General features: G+C 48.7%; 1 protein-coding gene across 3 annotated transcripts; it reads right to left on the bottom strand.

The window, feature by feature from the left end:
• Window positions 1-11383: 11383 nt before the first annotated feature.
• On the bottom strand, window positions 11384-24449 carry LOC126544447 (serine/arginine-rich splicing factor 6-like). Of its 3 annotated transcripts, none has more exons than XM_055077672.2 (8): window positions 24321-24449; window positions 23202-23402; window positions 21831-21901; window positions 20673-20813; window positions 18488-18563; window positions 14106-14179; window positions 13095-13214; window positions 11384-12411 (listed from the first exon to the last, which is right to left on the bottom strand). In XM_055077672.2, exons 2-8 carry the CDS (start codon window positions 23322-23324, stop codon window positions 12165-12167), a joined length of 852 nt encoding a protein of 283 aa, XP_054933647.1. In that variant the 5' UTR covers window positions 23325-23402; window positions 24321-24449; the 3' UTR covers window positions 11384-12164. The 3 variants fall into 3 exon arrangements, with proteins under 3 accessions (XP_054933647.1, XP_050047732.1, XP_050047733.1); XM_050191775.3 differs by having other exon boundaries at window positions 23202-23335; window positions 24321-24447; XM_050191776.3 differs by having other exon boundaries at window positions 18488-18560; window positions 23202-23335; window positions 24321-24447.
• Between the last annotated feature and the right edge of the window lie 13 nt (window positions 24450-24462).

The following is a 24462-nucleotide window of genomic DNA, read 5'->3' as shown; positions in this document are numbered from 1 at the left end:
TCCTCGCGGGGTATGCTTCTCGCACGCGCCAAAGCTTGCGTCTTCACGCGCAGCATGTCCGTCGTCAGAGCATATCCATTGTTCCGCACTTCCATTGCGTAGCGGAACAGCTCTTCTTCGAGCTCAGGATATTTGCATGGCTTGCCTCGAAAAGCACGCCTTTTGGAGCTGGTGGTCTTCAACGCATCCTTCTGGTTGCACCACCTTCGGACGCACTTCTCGTCCACGTCAAATTTTCTACCCGCCGCACGCTTGCCATGGTCGAGGGCAAACTCCACTACCTTCAATTTAAAGCCTGCCGTGTAGCTATTGATATGTTTGCCCATCGTGCTAGAATGGCAACGCTCGATGGCAATTCGTGAAAAATAAAGCAGAGCACACACGAGAGCCGCAACAACAGCGTGCGCCCACGCCAACAACGCTGCTACAACTCGCGTGCCTTCGACAGTCGCAAAACAAAGCCGGGGTGGCCAGCATGGTGGCCAGGGCTGATGATACCGATGACGATATGGATTGCGGAAGCTCGCGGCAGAAAGAAAATATGATGATGATGATGACCCGCGACATCGGCGCCATCCGTGGGCGGCATCTGGAAGCTTCCGTGCGCGCGCATTTTGAAGGCTAATCACACGTGGGTCGTGGAAAGTTCGGGGTGCGGCCCTTACACGGATATTTTTTTTTTTAAATATTTGCTTCGGGAAGTTGGGGGTGCGGCCCATACACGGGTGCGGCCCTTACACGCGTTCATACGGTATATATATATATATATATATATAGCAATCCGTGTACGTATGCAGCTCTGAGAGCAGCTGGTTTTTTTAGCGTTACATCGCCGACGCAGGCTAGCGTATACAAGCTTCGCTTGAAAAAGACAGCAAACCTGTGTCCTTGCGAAATCACAACGCAATTCCCAGTGGCACTGTTTTTACGGGTTGCATTTAGGCATTTCAATTACTTGTAATTTAACCGCGCACTTCCATACGTTGCCCGCATATGCGGGCAAACTAAGAAGTATGAATAATTGCTCGCATTTAACTCTTTTGATTACATTTCATTAATTTCTACAAACGGTAGACTTGTCAAACAACTCAACTTGTCAACTCGTCAAACAAGTCAGAGAAGCTTCCTGCTAAATATATTCAGTCTAAAGCAGTGATGCACTCTGCAGGTAAATGACGTACTAACTTTAAAAAGTTAAATAGAGTTTTATATTGCTAAACTAAAAGCAAGTTTGACATTTTTCATTGTCTAGCTGTTGCCTTTTTTTTCCAAGCTTAAACATGACGCAATACAGAGTAAGCAGGTAGCATGCAAAGTATAAGCGCAAGTGTGGAGGAGGAGGAGGACAGCAAGACACCTGATTGGCTGGCGCACGCGGGGGTGGTCACCACACACTAGGGTCGTAGGACTGAAGACCTGAAGTAAAGCAGTGAAAGGGGCTATAGTTGGTGCACGTTCGTGTTCACGTTGAGCCGAGTTTTACTCTGCATGGCTAAAGAACAACAAAGAAGGGAACAAGGACGCAGACGGACGAAGCTCAAGTTACTAATGCATTGTTGTTGTTGTTTTTGTTTTTGCTAGAGAAAACGTTCATGTGCAAAGTAGTTTGCGCTTCGTCCGTGCGCGTCCTTGTTCCCTTCTTCGTTATTTTTTTTTTAGCCAGTGTAAAACTCAGCGCAACGGGATAATGAACTGAAGACCTTTTCGTATTTGCAAGAGCCTCGTCCGCATGCCTGAATGCGCATGCGCAATGAAGTTGTGAGGGATAAATCTGTATACTTTTCCTTCTCGGAATCTGTTTTTCCCTAGGTACTACAGTACTTTGTTTAGCGCAATACAACGTAGATACAATACAATACAACTGTCCGTTGTATTGCGCTAAACAAAGTATTTATGGATCCGCACCAACTAGCCCGCCAGCGCATTGTGCTGTACTGCAGTACCACGAAGGAGGACGCCCTTCGCTCCGCTTGTCCCTAGCCGAACTGCACTACGCCACAGCGCACAAATACTCTAAAATAATCCTATACTCTTCGTGCGTGCAAGATAGGAGCGAAGATACGTGGCGAGATGGGAGATCCATAGATGGGATTGCGTGTTTGGTGAACGAATGTAGCGAAGGATGAAAGAGCGAACGCGGAGCGCAGCCGGGGATGAAAGACGGCGTGAGCGCGAGGAGAAAAGCGGAGGAAGAGGGTACAGTCAGTTTCTCACTATATTACCTGGAGGGAAATCTGGCGCTGCTGCGCTGTGGTATGCATGGGAATGCCGGTATATTGTGACTTGGGATTGGCATAGTTCTCGGAGAGCCAGGCAAGCACCGTTCCGTCTGTCACAATGATCCATTTTCTACTAAAACAACACGTAAAAAGCTGTTTTAGCTTTATTATAACACATAAACATGTTTTGTTTAACTATGAGAACTTGTTATTGCGTGTACAATTGTATGATACGTAAAAAAGTATCAGCGGGCCGCTAAAGTTGGAGGACAGACGACAAGATTCGCGGTCGCTTTGAAACAGTAGAGAGTTTTAGAATAGGGGCCCCAATATTTTGGGGCCCCAAAGAGCTTTGCGGGGGTTAGCGTTGGGGCACGCAGGAGTGAAGAGCTTTAGAATAGGGCTTTGCGTTTGCAGATAGCGTCTTGCGCTGACAGCGCCACTACGGCATCTAAGAAAAACGATTAAAAATAATTAAATAAAATATGCCATCTTATGATATGAATAGTAATTTTGACTTGCGTGTATTCGCGTTTAATTACAATTTAGAGGTTATTCTTCAAGCGGCAAACAATTAGTTGTGCTTAGTTTGGAGCAACAAAACCAACTTTACGTGCCTTCACCAGCCAAGCTTATCCGTGTTAGGCTTACGAGCCATAAAATCCACACTCGAATTCGGAAGCAGCGGCGTCTAATGAATCAATCTTCATAACACACGCTAGTTGAGAGAAAGCGATAACTGCAGTCACTTCTCCTAGCTTGCGAACTTGAAAGCGGAGCGACGTGCTTCACGGCGGCGACCCCACATGCGGCGAGCGCGCCCACCGAAACCACGTATGGAACCAGAGCGCTGGCGTGGGCTTCGGGCCCACGGCGCATGTGGTACTTCCCCTGAGCCGCCGCTAGAGAGTGCTGGTGGTGGTGAAAAACTTTTATCGTTGAGAAGGCCAAAAGTAAAAACAAATTAAAAAATGGCTGTGGCTTAGCTAAGGTTAAGCCCAGGATGCGAAGCATACTAGCCTTTATTTTAGTTGTTGAACCACTGTTTAGCCTGGTGAACTGCTGTTGCTTGGCTATATTTGGTTCGGCTAGTAGAAGAAACAACTCATGCGTTACTCTGCTTCGCCTTCAAGAGTGGAACGCGACAGCGTTCCCGTCGACCCGCCAAGGGGTGTAAGACAATGGGCTACGGCGCAGCGACTCGGCTGCTACAGCACGGCCTCCCGATCGTACAGACTGCGCGGAACTGGCGGCCCCGCATGTGCGGAATGCGGCGAGGATGAGACTCTCGCACATCTCCTGCTGCGATGCCCATCGTTCGACGCTGAGCGCACCGCGCTCTGTACATCCTATCGTCGTGTGGGTCTACCCTGCACCACGGAGACAGAACTCCTATTTCCCGCAGCCCACGCCTCCATCGCCAAGAGAGCGTTTGCTGCCCTTCTCGACTTTTTTGTCGAAACACAACTGAGAGCGCGGCTATAAGCCCCGCATTGCTTCTTCTTTTTCAACCCTCTTGTCTTTTTTTTTTTTTTCCGCTCTCTTTCATTCTCTCTTTAATCTTTTTCTCCCCACTTCCCCTACCCTGTGCAGTGCTGTTGAGGTGTCCTCCTTTGAGAGACAGTTACGGCACTGCACTTCTCTCTTCCCTTCACCTAATAATCACTACACACACACACGGCGCAGCGACTACGCGCCCCGCATTGGACGCGGTGAGCGTCGAGCAACGCAGCGTTCGGCGCGGCAACGAAATGTGCGCCTGAGCAAGCGACGCACGCCTGAGCCTTAGAAACAGCTAGTTTCTAAGGCAACACCGCATTCACTAGAGGCGCTTTTGTACCGCTTCGAAGCATCGTACTCGTGGCTCAGTGGTAGCGTCTCCGTCTCACACTCCGGAGACCCTGGTTCGATTCCCACCCAGCCCATCTTGCAAGAGTTGAGCCAAAGCCACCTAGATAGAAACAAGCGCAGCTGCTTATATACCGCCGCGACGCCGCGAGCGACGGCGCGAGTTGGAGCAGGCCTGAAGAATATTGAGAGGGTGTTGGTTGGAGTAAAGCCCCTTAAACTTCGTAAAGTAGTGCCACGCTTTGAAGAATGCCGCTTCCTCCTCCAGCGCTCTGGCCGAAGCCGACGCCGCGTCGCTATTGGCCTAATGGCATCACGTGGCCCCTTGCGCCGGCTTCGTTTGTTTACAGTCGCGCTTCAGTGCCATCTTTGCTCGAGAAGCGGCGCTTGTTGGCGGCATTCCTTCCGTTCCTATTCTGTGTTGTTTTGATCTTGTGAACACCTTGAAGGATGTTTTGTGGCAAGTGCGACGTCGCTTCACGTCATTTTCTGTTACCATGACCTGCTGCGCGTTTGGATGCCAGTATAGTTTTAGCAAAGGCAAGAATATGTTCGCGATACCGTCCGGTAAGCGCAACGGGTTAAGAAGAAAGACATGGCTTCACCGAATCGGGAGGGAGAACTTCCGACCAACTTCCTCCGCGCGAGTATGTGATGTAAGTTGTGGCTCTCTCAGAGTATTGTATGTGCCAGGCTTGCGTATTGTGCTGCGGGCTAAAACGTAGTAGATATTGCACAGTTCACTGTGCATGTTGTCATTTGTACGCACGCTTTAACATGATTTTTACGCAACGTCTGCTTTGCTTATATGCGCACTACGTGGTCGTGTTAGTCATATTTGGTGCGCTTAATCGTTTTGAACGCCAACCGGCTGGAGTTCGCGGGCACGCGAGGTTGCGTGCGATAACGTGATTACGAAATTTTTAAGATTCAGCGCAGTCCTTTTGATAAAATTTCAGTCTCGATCATGAAAGCGCCTCAGGAGAGCAACTCTCTGCCTTTTGTGGTTACTTAATTACTAGCCTTCTTTAGATAGGCTAGCTTTGTTTGCCAGATTTGTTCGTTTTCCTCGTTGGCGGTCGCCCGGTGGATTTGCGATGCAGAGGCACCGATGAAAAGCGTGCGTGCTCTCCCGAAACCGTGTTACGCGGTGCGTTCGTCGTCGAGCGACCGCATCATCGGTAATTGAGGCGTATGTGCTAATTCGCGTGAGCTTTAAAGTGTGCGAAGCTTAAGATGCGGCGGTGGAGCACTCGCAAAGAAAACGTGCGGTCGCCCGCCCGTTCCCTGGCTGGTTTAGTCGTCGTTCGTGCTTAGTCGTTTGCTCGTTCGTTCGCGCGCTCGTTTAGTCGTTTGCTCGCTCGTTTAGTTCGCGCGCTCATATAGTCGTTCGCTTGCTCGTCTATGCCACTATTATAGTTTCTACAGTCACTATGCCTAATTGAGACGCGCTTGCTGTAGGACTCTTGCTGGTGCGTTTATTTACGCTATGAGACAATAAATGGTACACACGCACTTGTGACTGCAAAGGCAAATCTGTCATGCATCTATGTGAAAATAAACTCTTAACTTGCAACTCGAATGCCGTTTCATATCATTTTAACCTATGGATAAAACATTTCACTTGCCGCAATTTCGGCCGCGTCATGGCGGGGGGATTCTTTGCGCGATCATGACTTCACTAATAAAGTCATGTCTCGCAAATGTTACTTCGAAGGGAGTGCAAACGTCCTCAATGCATGCACCTCAGTGCAACTCGGTTCGCGACAAGTACGTCACTTAGTAAACGGACGAACCAACGCACGATGAACTGTTATTCGTGATAAGTCATTAACCTGAAAAAATTACTGAAGGCCACAGTAGTCTTGTTTGAGATTGAGTCAAGCATTGTTATCGCGCTCCCGCTTCGCGCACGAATGCTAAAAACTCATTTTATTTTCTTGTGTAAGCACAGTCCCGACTCGATGATCGGCCGCGGTATTTCTATCGGCGTTGATACACGAGAAGCATAACAGCACCAGCGCCCACCTCTGAGGCTTTGCGCGCGCTTAGATTGGCAAGCACGCACGTTGGCGGCACTGCAGCTTGTAATACACTTTCGAACCTCCAGAGCAGTGATCTCCGTCAGCCTTTGTACGTCATAGCTGATACGCGCCGCGAATTCACATGGTAAGGGCGGCGCGGATTCTTTAGGCTGAGGGCTTGCTGGAAGCCAAGAGGTTGTCATTCGATGGTAAACGTGTTATTTACAACCATTCGAAACAAGATCTTGCGACACGCCCTTGACAAATGTTGCGTACCTAATTGTAGGGCACGCGATACATTCGCAGTCGTCAACGCACAGCGTTGACACTCCTTCACATACTTTTTTAAGAAATGGTAATCAAAAAATGAAACAAAAGCTGTCGTTACCGAATTTGTATAAGCATCCGACTAGAAATTCTATGCTGTACACGAAGTTACGCGGAGCTGGAAAGCCAACGTGAACGCCTAAAGAGCACTGCCTTGCTATGCGTGCATTCACTCTGCGAAAGGTCGTCTGCTGCGCTCGAGCAATGTAGTTGGCGCCACGGTTGAGGAGGGAGCGCGAAAGAGAGGAGAAACGAGGAGGAATGAAGGCGGCGGAGGAGAGTGGCACTACTTTACGAAGTTTCAGGGGCTTTAGGTTGGAGCCCCGTTTCTCCTCTGTCGTGACGTCACGGTGTCACGTGGTCTTGAAGGCGACACCGCCGCGCCTGAGGAGCTGGGTTGAGCTCTAGTAATATGCTTCGCATAAAAGCAGCGTTTTGGGCGGCCTTCAAGGCTGCCGGTTGTGGCGTCCAGGCCATGCCTAGTCGCGATGTCCTCCGCCCACTTCACCAGCCGGAGTTGGATATCCGGCTCGGTGCTGGACAAAGCAGCCTCCCACTGCTGCGGATTGGTTAGGCGCTAGAGAGTGCGCTCTGCGTGAGCCACGCGTCCCAAGTATTCACGCTTTCCTTCTGAACGACGGGCGACGCGACCGGTAGGAATGCTTCGCCTGCCGCTGCTGCTAAACGAGCTTCCCGAGGGTGGGCACCTGCAACACCGCCGCCGAAGGGACCCTCAGGCCGTTGAGAATCAAATTCTTTGTATCAATGTGTCGCGAACGCTAAACACCTAAGCAGCTGCGCTGAAAATTCACATTAGAGAGTATCGTAATCGTCGCGGTGAACTTTCTTGTCTGTATTTTTTTTTTATTTACATTATATAATTTCCGTCTTTGACTTCTGCAGTAGTTATTTACCCATGCTTCACCACCAGGCCTGACACGGAGTCCAGGCCCGTGTCACCTAGGAAACGTGAAAGAGCACGCATTGTCTCTGTCGTCTGCCAACTCTCACGCCTGTGATACCAGTTGTGTAATGTGTCCTTCACCTCGTTCCTCCCATTATCATCCCCCATTGTGAACCTTTTTCTTTCCCTCTTCCGCTTCCCTTACGTAGAGTAGCAGGCCAGATGCTCCATTATCCGGCCGACCTGTCTACATTTTCCAGTCATTGAAATACTTCTGACACGGAGTGCTCTTGCCAAGGGGAGCGGACCGGTGCATTAAGCCGCAGACCAACGCATAAAATGACACGTTGTCACTGCGAATTCGTTTGATTGTGAAATATGAATTTGCAGATTATAATTCAGTTCTTGTTGATAACCGGACGGCGCGCACAGGCAGAGCGGGCCCCACGTGACACGTATATCGATCCCTCCCGCCGCCTATACCACGGTGCATTACACAAGCAGATTTGGCGCTGCGAAGCGGCAAACCTTAGAGTTACTGTATATGCTACCAAAGGAGCATATACATATGCTACCTTTGGTAGCATATACAGTAACTCAAGCAAACCTTATACGCTACGTACGACACGTGTAATGACACGGGCTGCAGCCACTGACGAAACTGCCGCTTCGCCTTCTGCAGACTCCGTATCGGCCGTTGCGATCCCGTTTGGACGAAAGTTTCAGCGGCGCTTACACATGGCGAAAAGAGCAAAGCGTGCCGTGCTTGCACCTAGGCAAACGCACATTAGAAGCAAGAAATTTTCAAAGCGAAAGCTTTACTGGCCGCGAACTTGCGATGTCGCCGTGCTCCGTGGAGGCACATGTCGTCACACCGCGTTCCTCGTCGTTGCGCTCGCCTCCGCTCGCTTCGCCAGCTGCGTCGCATGCCTGACAACATGTCGGAGGATTGAAAAGGAGAGCTCGCGTGCGCCGCAACCACAGTTGAGGCGGCAGTATCGACGGCGAAAATTCTGGTAAGCAGGAGGAGGCCTGGAATCGACATCGGAACGAGATGAAGAGGAAACGAATCGCCCCGGAAACGGACGAACAGCGCACCGAACGACTGGCTAAACGCCGCAACATGGCTAGACAATCAGACTAACGTGGACTTGCAATCGAGATTAACCAAGGCTAACCATGCTACTATGCCTTAGCTTTCGCTACGTATATCCTGGCATACCCGAGCTAAGCCACTGCCAGTTTTTTGTTTGCAATGCCGAAGATGCCGCTATAAGAGAGTTTTAGTTTAGGGGACGCGAACGGCTTGCGTATACGCAAGCCGCCTGCGTCACGGCTTTAAGCTAGATCTCTCTATTGCGACGACAAGAGGTTGGGTGAATTTTTGTAGGAAACTCTATGACTGGATGAGCTACAGAAAAGACGCAAATAGAACAACCGGCGTCGCACGCTGCCTTTACCTTCCCGCACAGGAATGCCGCGACGATCGCGTACTTAGATGGCGTCTGCTGCGTTTCTGGCTGATTTTCGTCGATAAAGATGCACTGCCCTGTATTCTAAAAAAAAAAAAGGACCAATGACTGGACTTTTAGAAACTTTCAAAAAGTTTCTCCGAGCCACAGTGGTGGAAATCCATACGTGAGAGTTACTTCGATGTACGCGACTTCACAGTCGTGGCGCGAAATCTTTAGAAAAAACTCGGCCCTTGATTTTCTCCTCTGCTATAATCAAGCTGCTACCGCGAAGCAATGAAAATGCAGGTTTTGGAGGAATAGCTTATCATTTGTAGCGGGTTTAGTCTTTTAGGCATAATCCTGACGCCAAGAACCAATTCAGTGATACCAATTCTGTCCTGCAATTCTGCAAGTGGACTACACCTGTGAACAATATAGCAGTATTGTCTGTGTATACAACAAAACTTCAGATGATTGAATAGCTTCGGGTAGGTCGTTAATGCGTACGTTTACTGTTTTTCACAATAGTTGTCGATCATTAAATGTTCCTAAATTCTTCTTTTCTTTCTTCGGTCTCATTTTCTTCCGATACCTCTTCAATACAGCACTGTTGTTTGCCCTCTGTCGCTGGTTCGTATACCCACGATGGGGGGGGGGTTCGCCAAGATGCGGATGGAATAGGAGACAATTGTTGATATTGCCGTTCTTCGCTACTGCCGCTATCCCCGGAGACGGCACCATCTTTCCTTCGTCCTCTTCTCGTTTGGTGGCACGTTGAATGCGTTAGGCATCCGCATGACGCCGTTTACGGTCATCCACACCCGCGGCAGAGTACTTTTATGCGTTGCATATTGCAATCACTCAGTTCAGCCCTTGTGCGCGGCCGGGCAGCCACCACTGACCTTTAGCGCAACCACGTGACGTGACGTCACGACAGCCGGAGGAAAAGCTGGGCCCCAACTCGCGCGGTCGCGCGCGGCCGCAGCCACCACCCGACTCCCGCTAGGGGCGCTGCGCCGACGCGTGACGTCACGGACCACGCAATATGCAACGCATTCTTGGCTTAACCAAGCTAAGCCTGGCCATTTTTTTCGGGCTACCCATAACAGAGGACCGAGAAAAAACCACAACAGAGCATTCCTGCTATTAACCGTAAAACGAGCATCTCTTGGTAGAAGCGTTCGTGAGGCGTAGCGTGACGTGTTGGTATACGTCCCGCGATTTTCTGTTAAAGCGAAGCTTCCCAATTGCACGATTTCGGCCGGGTCGCTCGGTCGCTTCATCGAGTAGATTCGCATTCATTTTTTTTTTAATTAAGCACGTCCTGCGGCGGGATTTGAATCTCGGCCCCCCCAGCGCAACAGCCCCTATGCTCTAACTATTACGCCACAACTTTTTCACTTACATGGCATCTATTGCATCATGTACTAAACTTTATGCTAGAAACATGCAAGCGCTATACAACACATCACATATTGCTGGCCTCGAAAGGCCACGAGTTTCTGATAGCATTTGCATATTGATGGCCTTGAAAGGCCTCTATTTGTGATGGCCTTTCGCATATTGATGGGCATCATGCATGCGTCAGTTTCCTTGACGCCAAAGACGCAGGAACGAAATGTGCAAATTTGTAATCATTTCAATAACCCCTTCACAAACGCCTCGCTTCACATAGATTCGAACATGTTCGTTGGATCTGCATTTTTTTTTTCTTTCTTCGTCGGTTATAAAATATACGCACTCAATTTTTATAATTGTGCTATGCAATGTGCCTAACACTGTTGGTATGCGAACGCGCCTTACGCGTAGAGTAAGCAGTACTTTTATTCAGCATTAAAACGTGTTCAGCAGAAACGTGCTCAACTTTGTCAAAAAGGCGCCCCAGCAGGATGACAGTGTTGGCCCCATACAGTGAAGCATCTGAGAATCTGGCAGTGTCCAAGCACTTTGTTGTTTTGTCTATGTATTCTGCTCTAGCCTTTCTCCTTCCTGTATGCAATGTCGGGTCCATGTTTTGTGGCATTGGCGATCTGGCAGGGTAGCCCTTTGCTGTTTCGGTGTGCCTGCATGTATTCTCAAAGGCTGACTCTGAAGTGCTCCGTCAGCTGTCGTTTGCACCAATAGACTCCTCTACGCTACGAGTTGGGCCTTGGCCAGTTCATCAAATGTACTGTGGAGGCCGAGGGCTAGAAGTTCCCCAGTTGGTGTGGTGTGCCAGCTGCAGGGCCGTCTTATATGCCATCCTTGTTATTAGATCAGCCTTTTACTCTTCCTCCCTGTTCATGGGATGGCAAGGTAGGGAGCCTGCTAGCGACAAGGCTTTTCACCAGTCTGAGGATGTCTTGTTCCCCCATTCCTGTCCGATTATGAGCCACGTGGGTTATCATGTGGTTAATCTGTTGCATTGTTTTTATGATCGTGTTTGAAGTGTGGAGACAGCTGACATTCGATTGCAGCCGCATCCCCAACAACTATTAACCTCTCCGGAACAAGTGAACATCTTGAACCAATCGGCATCAATGTCCGAGAAGGTGCGATAAAGATACACGAAGTGCACACTCTTCAATATGCCTATGTCCAAAATACAGTGAAAGCAACAGAAAGAAGTTTGATGGGAAATTTTTTATTACACAGGTGCAAACACAATCTTTTACAAAGAAAGTAGCCTATTGCATGGTTCACCAAATGATGTCTTTACAAAAGGATACTAGAGACCTCACTTTTCTAAAAGGCTTTAGCAATCCAACATTAAAAAAAAGGAACAATTACTTTCAATCTCACAAACAAAAACTCCCTAATGAGAAAAATACTGGAACACGGTATGGCTGCTTCATGTGCGAATTTCTCCTTCCCTCTGAACATAACTGAACCATGAACTGGGTAGAGCACGATTATAAGTGGGAATCTGAGTAACCTACTCCCTTTGTTCGCAAAACCTGCTACCTCAACCTAGAAAGAAAAGGTCGAACAGATAGATGGCTACAGTTTCATTCGGAGTAAACCTCCACACAATCTTTTAAACTTGCAATAAAAAAATAATTATCAAAACAAATGAAGCTGCGATTTCTCATGCAGGACAGACATTGCAGCCCTTCATGCTAGCACTGATGGCAAGATAAACCTTGTGAAAAAAGGGGAGGGGGTAAAAAAAATGGTTTCCACATTGTGCACAACATTGAATGTCACGATATTTCCCACTTCCCCTCTCTCGGAGCAGACAACAAAAATTGGTAGCAACTTCCACAGGCATCAAATGGGGTGGCACAAGAGAAATCATGGTGAAGACACAAGAGCCTGGCAAGTATAAAAATCAAAGAAGCAGCCTGCCAAGCAGGAAGCATGGCTTCATTGCTTCAAGCCGAGGGGAAGGGAAACTCGAAGCCCCTGCTCAGTCGTCGGGGCTCTGCCGCTTGGAAGGGGGCGACTTGGAAGATGAACGGCGCTGCGGCGACGCGCTCCTGCTCCTGGAACGGGAGCGGTTGCGTGGACTGTCAGAGTGGCTCTTCCTGCGTACCGGAGACTTGGATGCCGACCGGGAGCGAGGAGACCTGGAGCGGGACCTGGAGCGAGAACGCGAGTCCGACGTCGAGCGGCGGGACCGGGACCGAGACCTGGAGCGGGACCTTGAACGGGACCTGCAAAACAAAATGCACCAAGTTCTTCTGCCTGAAAACCTGGCCTTGCTCACTAAAACACACACCCTGTATTCACTCTGTAGATAAAGCGGCATCCAACGTCCCTGATGCACCGACAGCTTGTAAATAAAACTTTTATTAAATAAAACAAATTTTATTTGCACATGGAATGAAAAAGCGCCAAGTAAACCTTCATCGGACAAACGACAATCAGACACTAAAAACAAAATTACTCCGAACTCCAAGGATGCTAATTAGGTCAGATTGTCTTGATTCAAAGCTTGGGTAAACCTCACGATCAGAGACAAAAGCCCACTTCGCTTAGCCGAAAGAAATTCAGTTTTAAGTGCTGTGTAACTAAAACGGGCCTTCAAGGCCATGAGAGTGACAGTTTTACATTAAAGATTTAGGACCGCTACCAAGCCTGTTTCGGCCTCGCTCCATTGCCCTCCCAATAAAGGCAGCAGATTCTCTCTACCACCTCTCTCAGCCCCAACAGTATCCTGAATGGCTGCGCACGGAAAGTGCGCTGCACGTCTCAATACCAACATTCCTCACAGTTTCTGCCCACTGGTCCCACAACCAATGGACAGCACCGGGAAACCTAAAAGACAAGCACAGCTCGCACCAAGAGGCGAACAGGCGTGACTGGCAGTTGCGACAAGCCCCTGCCAGACCCTTACCGGTTCGATGCTCGGCTCTTCTTCGACTCGTAGAGCTTGATCCGGCGCCCACTCAGGTCCGTGTTGTCCAGCTTCGACAGGGCATTCCTCATATCCGCATAGTTGGAGAACTCGACAAGCCTGTGTAGACACAAAAGAATGGAGAATTGCTACGCTGTCTCACAGCTCAAAGCACCGCATTCACTAGAACATAAGGGGCGCAAGGTTCAGAGCGCAGCTCTCGGGCGCCTGTTCCTGAGGCGAGTGTCGACGGCGCCCCTCGGTATCCTCGTAACCGAGTGACCGCGGATGAAAGACGGCGATAGCAAAGAGAGCGAGGAGGACAGTGAAGGAGGAGCGTTAACTACTTCACCACCCTAAACTAACTGCTATTCAGTGTCCTTTTAAACTTAGTACAATTGTTCCTGCGACCGCACCACTAGGGTGCAGCTGCCCCAGCCCAGAGACGAGCCTGCAACCTTGCACTTGCTAAGAGGGCACCTAACATTCGGTCAGTTCCTCAAAAAAAAAAAAAAGCTCTATCAAAGGGCATCCTATCACTAGCGTCTGCGCAAACTGCAAGTATAAAGGGTTCAGCCAGCACGAGAATGACTGGGCAGTACATGAATTTTCCCAAGCTTCACCCTTCTGGCATCAAGTGGCATTGTGGCTTCGCAAACTGATTACATTCCAAGAAAATATGGCGTCATAAACCCACTTCCCAATTATAAATGTTTTCACCATGTTTTAACAACCCAATGATTAGGTGAGTCTGTGAAGACAAATTACCTTGCTATGTTTTAAAAAAACTGAGTGCTTAGAAATTTAGAAAGCTCAAGCATATAATGGGTAACATCACTGAAGTTGCAAGCACAAAGATCAGACAAATCTATGTACTAGCCATGCTTCCCATAGTAGCCAAACAATTACAGTTCCACATTTCCCTCTAGTATCTTTTGTAGTACACGCTATCGGCTTGATTGGGTAAAAAGTAACAAGCCACCACAAGAAGCATCTTGGCACAGGACGTACCCTTCGTTAGGCCGGTTGCTGTGTGCATCCGTGAAGGTCACCTCGCCCGCCTGGCGCATGTAGTCCTTCAAGTCCTACGAGAGGAGAGTCCACCATGGAAGGAGAGGGAAGAGGGAAGGGAAGACAGCCGGAAGGGGGGGAGAGGCAAAGGGTAGATACAGACAGGTGAGAACCAAGACACAGCCAATGCTTTGTTCCTGAACGCACTTTTCAGCAAGCTGAATAATGAGAAAGCTGCTAGGCTCCATTCATTCATTCGCCACGAAGTTCACCGATGCTTCTCTAACGCCAATCTCTACCGAGTAATGGCCAGCCAACCAATGCTTTGTTCCTGAACGCACTTTTCAGCAAGCTGAATAATGAGAAAGCTGCTAGGCTCCATTCATTCATTCGCCACGAAGTTCACCGATGCTTCTCTAACGCCAATCTCTACCGAGTAATGGCCAGCCAAGAGCCTGCATTGCGAGGATCGGTACCCCTCCGCGTACTCTAGCACACGAACCCTTATCCCATGCGCCATGTAACAATGCCAAACCCGCCCTTTTGACATAAAGCTAGCCTCGCAATAAAAAAAAAAAAGAAAACACCATCTGTAATACAACTGCTACAAGAGCAGACTGGCAATATGTGCGGCACTTTCAGAACCACTGGGCTCAAGCGCAAGGCTAATGAGAGACACGCACACTGGCATGACCACAACCGGTCAAGTTGTTTGTACCCAACTTATATTAGGACCAGTGTTTCAGTGCACCTTTAGTTGAAAATCAAATCGTTCGCATGCCACTACTGTTCTGAACTTCGGCCACAGTTCGCGATGCAAGTTAGTTTTTAATCCGAGTGCAATGCAGCTCCGCGGGTGAGCTTGGCTTTCCCCAGAACACCATGTAATGCGAGCACAATGTGTGATAACAACCCAACTGATTGCTAGGAGAGAAGGTTGTGCCGCACTGCACTAGAAAACTTGACTGCAGAACCTCTACGCATAAATTATCTGCTAGCACAACCTTCTGTCACCCTTCTATATGGCAGTCTCCTTGACCCATGTGCATAAAAAAAAGAAGAGGGCATCTACAGGTCGCATGGGCATGCACCTTTTGCAAGCCTACTGCAGATTGTGTGTCTGCAAATCTACAAGCACAAATCTAGTACTACCCGCCAAGCAGATGCCATTGAAGGAGTCTGCCTCGCTCGCTCGGCGCGCGAACTGCAAATGCCAGGGTGCAAGAAAAGAGGCACATTGACGAGAAAACAAGCGGCAGTTCTTTCCTTCTCTCGGGGTCCGTTTCGAAGTTCAAAATTTGCATTTACTTTTAAAGAGGAATCTCTCAAACAGTGTGAAACAAGGGCTGCATTGCACAAGCTTTTGCTACCTAACACTTCCTCCACCTAGCACTAAGCCTAACATTTACCTGACAGAACAAATCATACAGCAATTTAGAAAAAAAAAAGTGTTTCCACTTCATTCATGAAATGTTCCAAGTCAACAGGGGGAAAAAAAGGAGAGAGAGAGAATGAAGGCTAAAAAAAAAACATTTCCCAATAATGCGTTGTATCCGATAGATCTACCTTGCTCCAGTGGCCCTGCCATAACCTCAAGCTTAACGAGGGTTGCAATGTGGGCTTGTTGGTAATGCATCTTGAAGGGGTGTGCAGTAGTGCGATTAAAATACGGGACAAAAGCCGAGACACACAAGGCCACACACGGCGCTGTGTGTCTTCTTTTGTCCCATCTTTTAATCGCGCCACCGCACACCCCCTCAAGCTTAAATGGCGCATCGCCACCAAGTTAGGAGTTGAACCCACAACTTGCATCTTAACAAAAGGTACTAAAATATTCAATCCCTTTGCCAGCTAAATGATTCGGTCCAAGACTTCCCAAGTCATTTCCCAGTAACCAAGAATACCTATGTTGTCCCGCATGTTCCTAAGCCGCCGAAAGCTTTCCGGCGATACCTGTTACTGCAGGTCCCGACCCGCGCTCCCGCCCTGGTCCGCAAAAGCCACCGTACAGTGCAGCCCACGCACAAAGAGAGGACAGCCGCCCCAACAGCCGCGGGCCGCCGGGGCGGCCTCGGCTAGGGGGGCGCGGCGTCCGGTGGGAGAATTACCTTTTTCGGGGGGAAGGGGGAAGCCGGGGGTGGTCCCGATCCGCGGACCACCCCCCCACCAACCAGAGACCGAGAGAGCACACCCATTGCGAGAGAGACCACCCTTGCGCACAGAGACCACCCAAGACAGAGACACCACCAGCGCCAGTGAGAAGGTGAGACCGCGGCCGCCAGCAATGACGGTGTTGCGCTACGGGCCGGTAGTAGCCAAGCCACAAGCCACAGCAGCCTTCCTTAGTGCATCCATCCATCCATCGAGCGATCCGTGACTGCCGGGTGTGTTTCTCTGACACCTAGATTGTGCGGGAAGCCAGCCAGAGGGCGGCGCGGGTTGGCGAGCCCTCCGTGGCCTGCCCAGCTACGGGCTTGCTTGCAAAAGCGTAGCCGCCCTACGATCCCTTGGCACACTGTAGCCAGCCACTGGGCTGGTGGTGGTAGCCACATCCGTAAACCAGTGCTGGTGTGCTAGACACAACCTCCTTCAGTCAGACGGCGACCTTCTTAGTTGAGGGGAGAGGGCGTTGGGGGGAATGAGGAGAGTGATGCAGCAACAGAGAGAGAGAGAGAAACAGTTTGTCACTCAAGAGGGCACAGGGAGCTGGAGCACGGCCGAGCGTCTCGGGCAGCAATCACTCTCACTTGAGAGTCTCCATCGTACGTTGCTGAGCATTTGGCAGGCACTATCCATGCATCACTGGCTTCTATGAAAATTTATTTTTAAAAAGGAACGATTTATCATCGAGGTCCCAGTCTTAGGTTCCATTTAACTAATACCTTCTGTTCTGTACAATATTACTGCAAAAATTACAAAAAAGAAAAACGATTCCCACAGCAGCCTTGACCAATGCCTTCCCGCAGGTGTCGTGAGCAACCAATTCGACAAACCTTAGAACAGTCGGTTCAACCAAGACATTCAACCGTGCTCTAGTTCACCACACAGCAAGGCGAATAGTTACGATGTATGTGAGCTGTTAGCTAAACTTAGTGGCCAATCAAGCAAAATGAGACTAAGTGATTCCCCCCCCCCCTTCACCCGCTGCTTATCTTCAAGGCCGTTCAATCCGAGTTACATCTGCAGTAAACAGTGTGCAGCTGTGTTGACACTTCCCAAGCTGTGCTTCCATAAACTTGCACCTGAAGTGGCCAATACCTTGGGCTTAAAAAAAAGAAACACAAAAGAAAAAGCAGTTGTACTGATGAGAAAACAATAGCCTAATCGTTTCTAGCTGAAAGACTTGAGAACAGGCCCAGATCCTGCGGAGTAGCAGGAGACGCGAAGCAAGCAAGCACCTCGGTTTGCTACAAAGCCCTCTTTTTTGCAATTACAACCAAACTGCAAGTGGAAACATGCAGGCGGCCTGGAACAAAAAGTCTGGCCGCAGTTGCATACTTCAAAAGGAAGATTTTTTAAGATATTGAGTTTAATGTCTTGAAACTGCATGGTGGGCTGCGAGGTCTTAACTGTAACGGCATAAGGTTCTCGAAATCTTCAAGCAAGCATGATAGGCAAGCTTTTTCTTACATTCTGCCCCTATCAAAACGAAACTGTCACTATTGGGAATCGAACCCACCACCTCGTCAGCAGCAGTCGCTGATCCACCACGGTCGGTATGCTTTGAATTGGAGGCAGCGTGTAACACAGAACAACTCCGGTCCCCCAACTGCAAAGCTGCCCCCGTAGCTCAAGCAACAGCTGCGCTTACACGTACACAGCTGGTAACCGACACAGCTGCTATTTTTGTCTGCGTACAGAATGTTCCAGAGCAAAGCCCTGTCCCTGCTCTTTCAGATTGCAGCGCAAACATTCTGGAAGCAATGCAGCTGAGCCAAAATTATTTCATTTGGCCTTATGGGCCACACCTCAAGCACTAAGCTGCTATAGAAGTAACAAGGGGGCCAGCTTTACCTTTCTTTTAGCCGCCATTTTATTAAACCACTAACTGGATTACTTTTCATTCGCACAAATGTGTTCCCTTCCTTTCCTAATCCAGGGAGGAAAGAAAATCATGGAGAAACAATCATCACAGCCGCACACGCACTGTCAGATGCAAACTTCGGCAGGCATTCACAATTAAACTGCCCCGCAAGCGTCTCCCCCCCTTCCTTTTGGTTCTCCACCCCCTAGTACTCGAAATCAGCTTAAAACTTGGCAGCAGTTTTAAAATTTCGCCCTTCAAATCACATGCAACAAGAGCACTTTCCACATGCACACACAAGCCCGGATGGCATGATGATGACACTTCGAGACAGCGGGGGGCTGCCTCGTCCATTTACCTGCCAGCTGACGTGACTGCTCAGGTTCTCGACGACCAGCTGGTAGTTTGTCCTCACCGGAGGCCCAAACCTACTGCTGGTACCAAACCGAAGAAAAGAAAAAAAAGAAGAAACGAGAATGCTGCTTTATGCACACTGGCAACTGCAACAAAGAAAATATACACATCAAGAGTGTAGGAATGTAGGCCAGTTCGTGCAGCATTGTCGAGGATAAAATGACACAACAGACAGAAGAGGGAGCAAAACGAAAAAACACAAGCACCAACTCAATACTCAACTTACAACTGGGAATCCGTCCCTTTGTCAAACTGTTACGCATGCAGAGCTCAAACATTTCTGACAAGATTTCTTTTACACAAAGAGGTCGCTATTGCAGCAAGGTTGGTGTGTTGTGATAAATTAGTTTTCTCCATTTCTATGGTAGCTGCCAACATGAGCACAGGCTAGAAAAAAAATGCACGTAGCACTCTTCTTATAAGCAAGCATTATCATATTCAGCCTTACCGCTACATGACATCAGAAAATACCTTCCAACTGTTTCACGGCCTTTAAGCTTGCAACATGTCATCCAATCATCCAATAGTTTTATATGTGTGAAGAACGTGATGTGGAGTTTCGAAACCGTCGAAAATGTGTTGGTACTCCTTTACCTTTGCTAACACGGTTTAGCCCACACACCTGACCAACAGTGCCAAAATGGTCGCCATGTTTCTACAGCTTTTATAAAGCTCTTCTAAAACCTGCTTCTTCTAGGCACTGCATCCATTGGTTGGTCAGAAACTGCATCGCCACCTATGGCACACAGAGGCAACCACAAGACTGTTCTAAGCACACAGCTCGCCAAAAAGCCGGCCAACTCCCAGGTATACTCAACAATGCAGGCTCGCAAAACTTGGTTTTGCCCCGAAATGAACTAAGCTCATCTAAGGCCTATAAAGGCCATGCTAAAGATAAAATTATTTGACCTGTTTTAGTAAATGACCCTTTTTACAATATATATTTAAGAAAAAAGAAACGTGACGGGAGACTTGATAAGCTACAAAAGATGCAAAAAATGAAAAGACAGGTGGCCCACACCACCCTGAAGTTCCTGCACCAACTAGCCATTACGCCACGGATTCTGACTGCATCTACTCGGGTCTAGTTAATTTTCTTTTTATCGGCAAAGATGGAATACGTTGTACTCTGAAGGAGCCAAAGTATGAACTTAACGATTTTCGAAAATATATTTCGAAGTCGGCGACATCGCACTGATATACCAGCGCTGGGTTTCGCCGCCGAATTTCAGAAGAATGGAAGTTTTACCTTTATCTTCGTATTATAATCAACCAATTACCGCAACCCCCCCCCCCCCCCCCCGAGTCATGCATACATGCATCTCTTCAAGGATTTTGCTACTACATTGCTATGCACATAGAGACCTTTTTTTTTATTATTACCTTCACTACAACACTACTAAATGCGTACAAAGCAGGTCGCTTGGTGCAGAAAAATATTACATCATTTGGAAAGACTGTACATATTTAAAAGGCCCTCAAAGAGGATATTATCACAGACACCAAACTGTCAAGCTCCTGAAACCACTCTGTTCAATTATGCGCTTGAGGGCATCACGCGTGTACCCAAGACTCACTTAGGTGTTCTCTCGCAGACCTTCAACCTACGTAGGCATTCCTGACATCCATACGCGTTTTCCACACGCTGCTCATACACAAAAGCATTATCAAGTCAGCCGGCACTCTGCCTGTGTCTGTGCATGGTAAGAACCGAATAGCGAAAGGGCCTATCGACAGTTCTTTCTTCAGAGTTCGTTTGAGAACATCCCACAAGAAAACGGAGTCATGGCAATCCAAGAAGATGTGCTCAATAGTTTCAGGTTTCTTACATATGATGCAGTTAACAGACCACGGAACAAAGAAGCCCTTGCTTTGTAGCCATGGCTTCACAAGGAGCTTCACTTGCAATTGAAAAAAGAAGAAGGTTTTTGCTGAAGATCTAATCAGCATTTTTTTAACGCGCTTCAGCACAATGCGTTCAGGTCCTAGGTTATACATCGTGCGGTAAACAGGATGCAGCAAGACAACATCAACCAGATCCCTATAAAGTTTCTTACGCGTCATAGAAGTAAAAAATTCATTTGAAATGTGAGCTTTCAGTAAAGAAAAGGCCATCAACTCGTGCTGACCTGTCTCTGGCTCCACCCTGGTATCGCCCTCCTCCGCCTCCTCCACCTCCTCCTGGTGGCGACCTCCAGTCCCGTGAACCTGGTGCAAGGATCCTGCCCCCAGGTCCACGGCGACTTCCGTGAGCCAGCTCCACGGAAACCCTGGCAATGACGGAGAGGAAACAGTTATACTCACTGGCAGCCTTCCTCTCAAAAGAAGCACAAGAATTTTTAAAAAGAGCCACATAAAACCTGCGATGTTACAGGAAAAGACATACGGCACCGACGATCTGCCGGGTTCCGGTAAATGCTAAGCTGCTGGTTAGCACGCACTCCTGTCTGCCTTTTTTGTTTGTTTGTTTTATGCTCCCATTCCTTTATTGCACCTTTCCTCCATTTGTCCCGTGTTCCATTTCGGCACATCTCTAAGGCCAAACCATCTGGCCAATTACCAGCTCTGCCCCATCTTGCAGACCCACGTTGGCCACACCTCGCCAGCCCGCACAACAGACCACAAGCATGGACAAGTATTAACCCTTACTGCTCACTTCCCATGGACAAGTATTAACCCTTACTGCTCACTTCCCATGACCTTTGGTACATAAACCTGCAACTCTATATCCGCATTAGTGACAATAACTGATGAAGTTCAATGTCTCAAAGCCACAGCTTGGCTATGATGGATGCTGTAATGGCCCACAGCTCTGCAAGAGGTTATAAATGCCGTGGGAGCATCCACCGACAATGGTCAGCGCTGTCTCGTCTACAAAAACAGCATACTTAGGCACGTGCATACAGAGCATAGTCCTGGGCAGGAATAGTGCGCTGGGCTATTCCGGTAAGCCCCACATAGTTCCTCCTGCTGCTTATCCCTCTTTCAATGCAAGCATAACTGTACACTCCCGCACACACAATGGTTACGTAACAAGTGGTTGCACACGAAAGACGTGCCAACAAACAACAGCGGCTATGCTGGATTCATTGAAACAGCCTAGCAGACGACGCTGGACACCGGGAGCCGCTTGGCACAGGCGCCTAGCTTCACCACGTGTGCGCGTGCGCTCCGCGACACTGAGCAACGCTTCAGTGAGATTACTGGAACAGTGTAGAGCTGCACGTCAATCTCTCCCATACTGATGTACTGGAGTATTTGAAGACTGCGCCGACCACTCGACGTACCTTTCTCCAAGCAGCTCCTTGCCATTGAGGTCCTTGATGGCATCGTCTGCATCCCTGTGGTCCTCAAACTCCTGGAAACGGCAGGAATAAAAAAAGAAATCATCTGTGAACTGCGCACCACCAAACATGCACTTCCTTTTAATGCCGGCTACGAGTTTTATGCGGAGGGACACACTGCACGCTTTTAATCGCAACTGAACCTGATCGGGGTCAAATTTCTCAATCGTGACCGGCTTCCTTGCGCGAACTGCGGAAGGGGGAGCCAACCGCAGTTCAGAAACTCAATCCCGATCTGGCTCAATCACAATCAAAGGCGCATGGTGTGACAGCCATAGAAGATGTGGTGACAAGGGAGTTTATTTACACTAGTTTTACCCGCAGCGAAACACCAGTGCACAAGGGATGACGACAATAGCAGTGCTGATTGCAAAATCTTTATAATGGTGGCTGCATCCAACCACGACATAGTGCACGAGCATTCTCGCTGAAGAAAGCCTGTGGCCTACATACATGCAATAATTATGCTGCTGCCAGCCTTTTCAAGCTGGCCGCTATGCAAAATAGTCCCTCGACTCTGCAATATGGGTGTCACAAGGCCACTTCTGATCGCGACCGAAATTTTCGACCGCGACTGGCGCTTTGCACAAGCTACCAGAGGGAACCAATTGCGGTCAAGAGTTTCGATCCGGATCAGGCCTTGCGACAACCCTGGAATACTCCAGTTACACTCCAGCATTCATTGAATTAGCAAGTAACGAGTTCCTGGCCCGTTTTAGTGCAGGGCAGATGTTATAGGTGCCACAGAATTTTTTTTTTCTTTGGCTGTCTCACAGTTTATTTTGTCACATCATAAGAAGCCAACACTGACACCAAGGACAACACAGGGGAAATTACTTGTGCTTACTAAACAAAATAAAGAAACGACAAGTTAATGGAAATGAAAGTGGATGAAAAAACAACTTCCCGCAGGTGGGGAACGATCCAACAACCTACCTTGGCATTAAGCGAAAGTTATGGTTTTTTTCATCTACTTTCATTTCCATTAATTTATCGCTTTGTTTCATTTATTAAGCACAAGTAATTTTCCCTATGTTGTCCTTGGTGACAGTGTTTGCTGGCTTCTTATGATGCGGCTAATTAAAAAATCGGGCCCCCTCGGTTAAGCCCCTTTCTTCTCGCTTATTACAGTTTGATGTTTTTGTTCGTGGCACTGTCGTGTCACCAGTTTCGCAATTGAGGTCAAAGCTACAAGATGGCGCCAGCAGCGGCTCTGCCCACCGGGTCCAACGTCTCCGGTTTCACCGCAACTCGGGCACCATATTGCACGAGGTAGAACCACCAGAGCAAGCACGCGACGCAAGGTAGACTCACCACAAACCCAAAGCCGTTCTTCAGGTGTATGTCGCCGACGCGCCCGTAGCCTTTGAAGAAGCGGTCCACGTCTTTCTCGCGGACCTGATAGCTGAGGTGCCCGATAAACACCCGGGTTGTCATGGCTTCCTTGTCTTGAAACGAAAAGAAGGTGGAAACGCGTACCGCAAGTTGCGGAAAACGTCCAAGTTGGCACGACAGCTAAACGAGAAAAAGAAAATGGCGACAACACGGCAGTAGTGCTAGTCGACGATCGGGCAAGGGACGTCAACTACAGCGATTCGGGCGACTACGCCACATATACACGGCGAGCAGGAAAACAAGATCGCGATAACAGCTGCGGCCTTTCGCCGTATTTTTTTTATTCTTATTTTTATGCGCCGTAGGCCAGGCGGTCGGACGGGACTGGCGATGGAAACGCGGCGGGGACATTTTTTTTTTTTTTTTCGCAAATTATATTTTTTTCAAAATGCAACTCGCGCCAACTGCTCCTAAGCTTTTTGTTCCTTCTTGCTCTATTTTTTTTTAATTCTTTTTTACCGGTCCGCTGGCTATTCGCGTCGCTTGGAAAGTCGAGGAACGCAGCCGGCCTTTCCCCCTCCTCCTTCCACTTTCTTACTAATGCCAGGTACAGAAAATTAGCGAGCACTTTTCAAGGGAACGCAGCTCTCTTTTCGCGTAGGCAGACAAGTCAGACAGAGAGCTTTGATCTCGAGGTACTACAAGCGAAACTTCATTAATCGCCAGCGTTAGCTATTGCGCATACGCCAGGACAAGAATGAAAAATGGGAAGGTGGGGGTTGATAGACGCGCAAGATGGAGCAGCCTGATCGACGAAATAAGTTTTAAATAATGCACCGCAAAACTCAACGTTGGTGAAATTACTGGTTCATAAAGAACCTAGCGATGCTGAAGGCGCAAGGGGACCAACAAATATGCAGCCGGCTTCAATAAATAATCAGGCCAGCGAGATAAACAGCGGCGACCCGGCCACCCCGCTAAGCCTTTCCGAAATATGCGCGTCCCGATTGTGCCGTTGCACGCAAGGAAATAAGCTACACAGCTGCGGTTGAGCTGGGCATAATAAGAAAGCGATTAGTCGTTCAGCTCAGCACTTACCAGAACTTCGCGGTGCGAAATAGTTAGCGTTGCAGATGCTTAACCATAGGCCTCTCGACACTACGCAACAAACAGCTACTCCATAGGATAAAGAACCAACTCAGCTCCTTCCCGGACAAAAACAGTGCCGTGACGTCACGCT

The sequence above is a fragment of the Dermacentor andersoni genome, chromosome 10, assembly GCF_023375885.2.
Source record: "Dermacentor andersoni chromosome 10, qqDerAnde1_hic_scaffold, whole genome shotgun sequence".
In the NCBI taxonomy this organism is placed as follows: domain Eukaryota; kingdom Metazoa; phylum Arthropoda; class Arachnida; order Ixodida; family Ixodidae; genus Dermacentor; species Dermacentor andersoni.
The sequence above is the reverse complement of the archived record's forward strand: the minus strand, read 5'-3'. Positions and strand labels throughout refer to the sequence as shown.